Source organism: Penaeus japonicus, unplaced genomic scaffold (genome assembly GCF_977035675.1).
Source record: "Penaeus japonicus unplaced genomic scaffold, GWHDUDI00000001_assembly GWHDUDI00000009, whole genome shotgun sequence".
In the NCBI taxonomy this organism is placed as follows: domain Eukaryota; kingdom Metazoa; phylum Arthropoda; class Malacostraca; order Decapoda; family Penaeidae; genus Penaeus; species Penaeus japonicus.
The window spans coordinates 30,123,347-30,133,346 of record NW_028234411.1 but is presented as its reverse complement, the minus strand read 5'-3'; the positions used below and the strand labels follow the sequence as shown (position 1 = coordinate 30,133,346).

The following is a 10,000-nucleotide window of genomic DNA, read 5'->3' as shown; positions in this document are numbered from 1 at the left end:
AGATTATATAACAATAGTATACAATAGGAGTACTTGGAGAAAGCTCATCAAAAACGGCGACCCCGAATAGGGATAAGCTGAGGAGAAGATTATTTGTGACGTGATGTGTTTTTTTTTATTATGTGTGTTTGTGGTTTGACGTGATTATGGTGTGCATTTGTGATGTGATATGATTAAGTTGTAGTGGGAAGTATGGGATAGTCTGTGATGTGATGTAGTGAATGGGTTAGTCTGTGTGATGTGGTTTAATGAATAGGATGGTATCTTTGTGACGTGATGTATTTTCGATGCGATTTGATTAACGGGATGTGATGTGCTATCAAGACTTGCATGGTGAATGATTTGTGTAGTGAATGAGTTGTTCTGTTTGTGATGTAATATGCCATGATGTGACGTAGCGAGTTGTGAAGTTCCATGTGTTATTGAATCTCGTTGAATATAAAGTGTATATTTGATACCTTTGATATAATTGATTTATTTACATATCATATTGATACAAATCTATTGAAATAACTTATTTCTATATTATTTTTTACATATATAATTTGTTTATTTATACATATTTTTACGTATAATTCATTTATTCATACATGACTTATTTATAGATAATTTCTTTAAGCATCATTTTTCCTTATGTATAGGTATTGCTTTCCTGTTGCATAGATATCGCTTTCATGTTGCAGGTTTGCAGGACGTCTTCCTTGCCTCGCCTTGAGTACAAGGGAGTCGAGAGTTTCTTCGAGTATTTGCTTAATCCAGATAAAAGCTTCTGCTCCTCATGGTTGGATTTCACCAGAGAGAACAAGACCAAAAGTAGAGTAAGTACATTTTCTTGTGCTGTCTCTCTTTCTTTCTCACTCTCTTTCTATATCTATGTTTCTCTTCCTTTCTCTTTCTCTCTTTCTTTCTTTCTCTATCTCTATCTATCTCTCCCTCTCCCTCCCTTTCTTCCTCAACCGTCCCCTCTTTTGTCCCCCTTCTCTCTCTTCCTCCCTCTCTCGCCCTTTCCCTCCCTTTCTCTTACTCTCACTCTCACTCTCCCTCCCTTCCCCTCCTCTCCCTTCCTTCCTTTCCTCCTTCCTTCCTTCCTTCCCCTCCCCCCTCCTCTCCTCTTCCCTTCCCCTCCCTCCCTCCCTCCCTCCCTCCCTCCCTCTCTCTCCCCTTCCCTCCCTCTCCCCTTCCCTCCCTCTCCCCTCCCTTCCCTTCCCTTCCCTTCCCTTCCCTTCCCTTCCCTTCCCTTCCCTTCTTCATCCTCCTTCCCTCTTTCTCATGATATATTACCTTAAGCTTATGAATGCAATAAAAAATATAAGAATGCTCTTCAAATGCTCTCCTTCGTGCATGACCAGACGCGGCGTGACAGCCAGTTCGGCCGCCACGTGTGTGCAACAGCTGGTGGCGACGAGCAGGAAGAGACTTGCCTTGTGTATTATTTCACAGTGGTTGATGATGCGCAGTTCAAGAAGGATATGGACAAGCTTACGTGCCACGTCCATGCAATCGTCGACAAGCTGGTAAGATTTCCGTCGGGGAGATTAAGGGCGTGGTACGGAGGGAGGCTGTTTGGTATTGTGTGCTGTATTTGATATAGGAAGATACGGAGATTGACTTTTTTTTCATTTCTTTCTCTCTCTCTTTCATTCTCTCTCTCTCTCTCTCTCTCTCTCTCTCTCTCTCTCTCTCTCTCTCTCTCTCTCTCTCTCTCTCTCTCTCTCTCTCTCTCTCTCTCTCTCTGTTTCATTTTTTTCTGGCTGTCTCTCTCCCTCACTCCTTCCCTCATTCACTCATTCACTCACTCACTCCTTCCCTCACTCACTCACTCTCCCTTTCCCTCTGCAGAAGCAAGAGGTAAAGGAATCGGAGGAATGGCCAAGAAGGCATCCCTGGCAGATTTCCGAGCTTTCCTACGACCGAGCCCTTCCCGGGGGGTCGATCAGGCGCCGCCGATCTCTGAAGGACATCGTGACCTCCCTAGGGCATGTGGGGCGCAAGGTCAAGTTCCTAAGAGCAGATCTCCGGGGGCAGGAATGGACGCTGCTTCGCCAGGTGGTGACCTATCATAATCTCATTGACGTTCGCCAGGTAAGGACGGAGCAAAAGGTCCTTGCACTAAGTATGGAATTTGTTGAATGGTAATATCCTGCACCGTGTTGCAGCAATAGTGAAAAGAACAATAACTATATATGTTCGTTTTCTAACGCGTTTGTATATTTATTTCTTAACGTGGAATTACTTAACCACCACGTACTGTAGTTCAGTTTATGTCTAGAAACTCATAAAAGTAACCGAACAAGATATAGTAACCAAATTAATGCCAAGTCTGGTTGTAGATTTGTTTTAATGATTTAAAATATTATACGAAGTCTTTCATTGAACAGATAAGCGTTGGCCTGCACGTACCCTTGAGTGTGAATAAGCTGACGATGGAGGAACGCAAACGGTATTTTGAAAACTCATTTAAGGTAAGGACAACTGTTACCAATACATTCACATATACATATATACATGACACATGATGCATGGTATGTAATATGATAAAATATGATGTAATATAGGCATTTCGACGCTAAAAAGTCATCGCTTATTGTCCCACATTTATTTGCATTAAGTATATTCCAGTTGATTTATTTGATTCCATATGATGGGGATAGGGGAGTTAAGAATTGTTGTAAACGCACACTATGTATAGGATAAATGTTATATAATTTACACGGAAGAATCAAACGTCAACTTTATAACAATGACATGATACGATAATATGCGTATGTGTGTAAAAAACGTGATTATGAAACATGTGACATACACAAGAAATCATTGACTGTGTGATACATAAAGATTAAATCATGAACTATGTGATGTAAGATAATTAAATAATGAACTATGTGATATAAAAAGAATAAATAATGAACTATGTGATATAAAAAAGATTAAATAATAAACTATGTGATATAAAAAGATTAAATCATGAACTAGGTGATATAAAAAAATAGTAAAACTATGTTATATATATTTAAAAAAGATATCAAATCATGAATCATGCGATATAGAAAAGACAAAAAATAGCAACTCTCCTCACTCCCCCCCCCCCCCCCCATCCCCCCAACAGGTGTTCGAGGGTCTCACTTGCCTCGGCTACAAACACGTCCGCGTCGCCGCCATCGAGACGGACGGGACCCGCATGGTGGTGCCGGAGATGGGTAGTGTGACCTTGCCTTCCTACTACGAGGTGCACTGGGTCAAGGCTGCTCCTCAGACCAGCGGGAGGAGTCATGGCCATTCTGTGTATTATTGATGTCAGCTAGATGGTGTTTTGTGTGTGTGTTTTATCTGTTGCAGTGTGAAGTTTGTAGTAAATATCAGTTGTTAATTTAAGTGAATATTAAAGTTAACACATTAAATATTGTTATATAACATTGGAATTTTCCTTGATTTCCTTTATTTGAATTTTGTCAGTTGCATAAGAACTGCAGTTGAAAATTATGTTTCAGTTAGCTGAATTTAGTCGATACACAAACTTAAAACTTTTTTTTTTTCTGGGGGGGGGTTGCCATCAAGAGAATATCTAGTAATAATAATCTTGTTAATGGAACATTTTCATATATTGTCACAGTAAGTGAATAAAAACTTAACTGAAACTGATTTTTAAGGTAGCTGACATGAAAACAATTATTATAACACCAATATCTAATATTTTCACGCCAAACCTCATCATTAAGTGACTATTCATTAACAATAATGTTGATATGGCATTCTCATTAAGAAGGAAAGATGAAGAGGACTTCAATATCTTGGCAGATACAGCTATTTTCTTATTATGAATTTTGCACAAAAAATCAATCTCTTTTATATATGTAAGTCTCTTGTAAAAAATAATATATATATATATATATATATATATATATATATATATACATACATATATATTTCGCTATACACTGAAGAGACCGAAGACTTCCTTCGAAACACATGTCTATACATTGTTTATGTGTGAACCGCCAGCACGAAACGTACACGAAACGCGCCAATTCATTGCCCATGTGTGATATGCCAGGTTCGATTCTTTTATCCGAAACACGTGCCAATGCATTACCTATGTTTGAACCGCTAGTTTCGATTCTTGTGTTCGAAATACGTGCCCTTATTCGCACTGTCTCTTCGTACTTGACCAGATATTCGCACAACGCTGAGCGGTAAACTTGGGAGTGGAGATCTTTAAGATTGAAGTTGAGAAATATGAGGATCCTGTACTGTACTGCATTATCAATAGAAAAGTTATTTGTTATTTTTAAAGCTGTGTAGTTAGTTTTGTTGGGTAGTTAGACACAAGAAATGATAATAAAAACAATACAAAGAATTAAAAATAATATGCCGGTATTGTTAAAAAATAGTAATACAAAGAAACGGTAGACTGGTCACGCAGTGGTTAATAGGTCCAACTAGGCCGTTTGTTGCAGGCGTATTATTACCTTCTGCCCAACAAACTTTAAAATGTCCACGAATTCGGTCATGGTTGGCAAAAGATTGGCTGGATAAAATTACCCTCATAGGACAAATAAAGACTTATTCATTAATATAAATGATATGGTATGTATGGAACGATAGTGTGAAGCACGAGCAGTGTTGCTACGGCACCAGAAGCTCGGAGATCGGAGAGGAAGCTGTAGGATTGAATGCGAAATGTATTTCATAGATACACCAGCAGAGTGAACTCTATTCTTTTGAATAGCTTGAACAAAAGTCCTGAGAGAGAAATGGTAGGTCGACTCGAATGCCACCTCACGATTCGTCAGAATATGTAAAATCAAAATTCGTTCTCTTTTGTATATTTTAAGGACAAACTAAAGTAAATCAGGATAATTCTATATTTCATATATCCTAAAAAATATTGTGTAATTTGCTGTATACAATTGCGTCATCTTTTGTATTATGAAAATATATTAGAACTGTTTTCGAAGAAAAATTGTATTGTTATAATTTCGTAGTAAAGATACTGATAATGATAATAGTAATAATAATGGCAATAATAACAATGATAATAATATACATATATGTGTGGGTATATATGTGTGTGTATATATATATGTATATAATATATGTATATGTATGTATGTATATGTATATGAGCATTTTCGCGTTCTTGTCCAATTCGTATTTCCCGCCAAGAAAGTTGACGTATTTCACATTTCAAAATTCTAATTTCAGTGAAATAATACATTCGTAATTTCACCCATATATTGTATTCATCAGTTACGAACACTACAATGAAAAGAATAAATTCTATTTACCAACACCACATTGTTTATAACATGGACAAGTTGCCGGTATCTGTTCTTTCTCTTTATTTTCCTCCGATAAAAGCTTCAACGACGCACAAATACTTAAAAGGAAAAAAAACAAACTATCACAACAAAAATCATATAAGTAATGATGGTATAATATTAGTCTAAATCTGCTATCTTCATCAATATAGAAGGATACAATGAAACGATGTATAAAAAGGTTGGTTTATTTAATTCACCCAAAAAGCCGATTTATTTAGCGATAAGAAATATCTACCAAAGTACAACATAAAATCCAATATATCTTATCCTACATGCACTATAAATAAAAAAGGCAAAAAAAAAGGAAAGAAAAAAATAAAAAAAAAAAAAGATTTAAGCCATTCACAACAAAAATACGAAACCACTTCCTCAGCAACACATGTCATTCATCCACAATTCAGGAATTCAGAAAACAACTTCTTGCCACGCACCATTCATCCCATTCATACCCTTTTCACGCTAGAGAGAGAGAAAAAAGGCCATTTTGGGGAAACAAGCCAAGACATCTCTACAGAACACATGTCAGTCACACTTCGAACCTGAAGGAGCTGAGTCGCCCAGGACCTTCCTCTTCGGATTTCGTCTCTTTTTCGTCCCTTTTCATTCCTTGAAATGGCTTCCTGAGTCGTTCGACGATGGAGTTAGGTGAGGGACTTGGATTCGAGCATGTTAGATGACGAATTAACTCATTCCAAGGAGGGAAATATGTGAGAAATGGGTTTGTTATGTTTTTTTTTTTCCTCTCTTCAGGAATCGTGTTATTCCATGCTTTGGCCAGGGGAGGTTCTCGGCTCTTGCTTTAGTTGTTATCGTTTTAATCCTTATTGTACGGTTGGTTTGTCATTGTTTTGCCTTTAGGGAGAACCCTTATTGTCAGCCTTATTTGCAAATGTTCAGATATGGTTGCCTTGCCGTATTTCAACTCCGTTTTGGCGAAGAGCAAAAAAAAAATCGTTATTTTTCCTCTGTATTTCGGTGATATCTAACGTAGTTTGGCCTTACTTTTCAACGTGTATTTGTGTTTTGTTTCTATGCTAAATACTGCAGATGCTGTGGTGTTGCAATCGTTGTAGTAGTAGCATTTCGTAGTTAATTGTTACATGTATGTGATAGATGTGAACGAGTGATATTTTTTTTCTAGTTTCTTTTGAAGGTGTCGACACGTTAAGCTTATTTATGGATAAACTTTGTGTAATGAAACCGCTTGATATTTATAACATGTACAAGTAAACCACTAAACACTAGTAAGTTTTCTTTTATTGGTTGTCATGTAATATTTACAATTTGTCATTGAAGTAACACATATCTCTCTTATTTTGTATGGAATGATGATAAGTTTGGAAAAAAAAATTGCAACCACGGCCTCGTCTGTGTGATTATGGCAGTTGAGATAGCTTGTTCACTTTGCTTTGGTTTTACTATTCGTGTCCATTAAAAATTGCAGGTTGAGAAGTTGTTCAGCATTATATTGACTGATATAGATGGATTACAAATGTCGCACATTGACATTTTAATGACCACGCTGGAGCTGGTAGGCAACTTCTTTGCATAGGTTATCCATTCAAGACGGTCACTGTTTTGATCAGCTGATCCTTGCCCGAAAGTACACCTCTATTTTTCTTATTTTATTTTGGTACTTTTAAATTGTTTTCTTGCTCTAAATATTATAGTGCATTGCCAGAAGATCAGAAAGGATATGAATTGAAGTTTATACACTCGGGCAGTGATACGCGTCCTGGCCTCTGCACTCTCCCGGAATGAAAGAGCAATGTCGATTTGATGCCCGATGCCACATGGCCTGATTTCTTAGAGTTATTTAATGTATATTCCAAGTTCTTCCTTGAGTTAGTCTATGAAAACTTTGAAGTCTCTTGGAGTTTGTATTTTTTTATTTTTTTATTTGTGGACATTGTTCAAGATAATTATTCCTGTGAAATTGCTGAGCAGTAGGTTTTGTTTCTTGAAATCAGAGGCTTCTAATCGTTATATTTTACTTCAATAGAAATTTATACCAGTAGTAAATTTCCATTTTTACTGTATTCCTTTTTTCAGTTAATGTCAGCCTTAATTCAAATATTTCAGCAGGATGATCCTTTAGTCAGATGACTGGATTACCAGCAAAAAAGAAAATTCAAGACACGGCATTATTTTTTACATCATACAGACTGTTATTGATTAACCCAATCCCGATGGGCCCGCCGAGAAGTGGCAACCCCCTATGCTGGGCCTATGCATTATCGCCACGGGGACGTCACACTGGTGTGTCGCCCTGTCATCAGGCACTTTGCCGTGTCACATGGGTGTGACACACCGTCATCATTGGGTTAAATGTTATTGAATTCTTTGAAAGTTTTATCATGTTAGCAACATGGGAGGAAGTTGCAGAGTTTGTGTTGCATGTGCAGGACAGAAAATGTATGACTGTCTTCTGACAATGCTGTATGATATTTAGAGCAAGAAAACATACTGAGATACCAAAATATAGTAGAAAAACAGGATTACCTAATTAGAATCTCGATTGCTTTGCCTAATCTCGCTGTGCCTCTACATCAAAGTTCCTGCCTGCTCCTTCAGGTGGTAAAAATTGTAAACATAGAATTATCTATATATTCACTAATTATGGTGTCAAGGGAATGCTCCCATGACTTTGGTATATCAAGAACAAAAAAAAATCAAGCATATTCTGATAAGATAAAGCTTGGACCGGGGGATCTACACTCATCTAGAGCAAAGTGAAATGAATATAACATTACATACAATTATTTTTTTTATCATTTTAGATATATTTAAATTGCAGTTTATGAAAGTTATATAGGAAATGATATTCCAGAAAAAAGTACCAGAATAATTAGTATGTTATAATGTTAGTTTATGTGACAAAACATGATTTGTGCCTAATTAATTATAGTGGTTGTCAAATTATGACTGTTATTATCATTATTTTTACATTTATAATAGTTATGATTATGATCATTATTAAGTGCAGTGAAAGAAATGAGCTTCCTGTAACCTGACTTACTGTTATTTAACCCATTGGTCGTGGTTTTAATAAATATGTATACGCTCATGTGGCGGGTTTATTTTGTATGGTAAGGTGCCATCCGCGTTTACGACCGATGCTGCCTTGACAGCAAATCACGCCATCCGCTATCAGTGGGTTAAATGGTTGAATCTTAACTCTTTGTGGATAGGTGTCATGACATACAATGTGCGTCATGATGAACATGACATTCAGGGATTTTGTATCATGAATAATGAGTTAGTGATGATGACAATAGTAGTCATATTTACTACAATTGCCATGATATTAAGGGAGCATATGGGTGTGATTTTTGATGAATATTTTTTACAGTTAACAAAAATCATTTCTTCATTCATCGCATCAACAAACTGTAAACTATCATACAGAGAAACTTTTTTCAGTGAAATTCAAATGTCCTCATGATTTAAAGCCCTTCGTGGCATGTTATCTCTGGGTGGATGTGGTAAAAAATTATTTGACAGAGGTTATGTCGAGGAGTATTTCTAGTTTAAAACACTACTGCATCTACATTATTAATGTTATTGTCTATCTTTTGAAAGAAAAATAATAGGGCTATTTTTTAGCTGTATTTATTTATTTTATTTTATTTTATTTTATTTTATTTTATTTTATTTACTTATTTATTTTTTCATAATTATTAAACGCTTAAAATCGTAAGTTGTTGTTGTTGTTGTTGTTGTTGTTGTTGTTTTTTTTACTGAGAAACAAAGCAAGAAAAAGCAATATGCTCCAGCTATCTATGTATTTTTTTCAAAGCTATTGATTAAAAATTATAGGCTGCATTAAATTTTTTAAATTTTCAATTTTTTTCACAATAAATCACAATAAAGTTCACATATTATGAACCACACTTCAAAAAATTCACATATCAGCAGTGAACACATGCAAATAACATATACAAATTCCAAGGCTATAGCTCTTCAGGAAAAGACGTGTTCCTATGACGCAAAATGGGTTTTACCTAAAATCGAAAATTATATGGCACCACTTTCTCCTAGCTCTAGCAGGAGAGAGAGCCTTGAAGGCTCTAGTTTTACAGTAAGTGACTGAAAGAGTGTGTGGAAAAGTCTAGGTATGTTGTGTGAAGCTGCCTCTAGAGACTGGGCAGGGCAAGCAAATCTCTCCCCTGTCTGCAATGGGTTAAAATAGTGATCAAGTTTTAATTGATTTTGAAGGAATTTACAGATATAACACCTATATTCCCATATTACTAGAATATCTTTTTTTTCTTACATGGCCCTTTTATTATTGTTATTGTTGTTATCTTAATGATTTTTTTAATTTTTGTTTTATTATTATTAGTTGTTCATTATTTGTTACTATTTAAGAAATAACAGTGACAGGATATACAACTATAATTTTTTTTTAAAGTATTGCTAAAATTGAAAGAAACATTCTGAATAGAAGACACCTTGCTTAACCCTTCTGAGATGGTCTTATGTTATGATATATGAGTGTATATGATATATTGTCAAGGTGATACTTATTAGCATTTGGTATTGATAAAGCATCATAACTGAAGGAATAAGGGCCTTTTAATTTCAAGGAAGGGAAAAATGCAATACAAAAGGACTCGACTCCATTAACCCATTGCCGACGGTGGATAGATTTGCTTACACAGGCTCCAGGATGAGTT

At 36.0% G+C, this 10,000-nt stretch overlaps 2 protein-coding genes across 3 annotated transcripts in view; both read left to right on the top strand.

The window, feature by feature from the left end:
* LOC122256735 (uncharacterized) overlaps positions 1-3,411 on the top strand; it is a 3,967-nt gene extending 556 nt beyond the window's left edge. Inside the window, exons 2-6 of the mRNA XM_086539926.1 lie at positions 684-818; positions 1,350-1,514; positions 1,840-2,082; positions 2,379-2,462; positions 3,107-3,411. Of these exons, the coding sequence (XP_086396052.1) occupies positions 684-818; positions 1,350-1,514; positions 1,840-2,082; positions 2,379-2,462; positions 3,107-3,292 (813 nt within the window). The 3' untranslated portion in view covers positions 3,293-3,411. The remainder of the gene's footprint in view (positions 1-683; positions 819-1,349; positions 1,515-1,839; positions 2,083-2,378; positions 2,463-3,106) is intronic.
* A 2,413-nt stretch (positions 3,412-5,824) lies between these two features.
* The window catches only part of LOC122256743 (armadillo repeat-containing protein 7), a 13,027-nt gene continuing 8,851 nt past the window's right edge, over positions 5,825-10,000 (top strand). The window contains exon 1 of one of the 2 annotated variants that reach the window (XM_043021628.2): positions 5,825-5,966. The gene's annotated coding sequence lies outside the window, so the exon portion shown is untranslated. Of the gene's footprint in view, positions 6,029-10,000 lie in introns of both variants that reach the window. The other variant, XM_043021629.2, reaches the window with a different exon arrangement.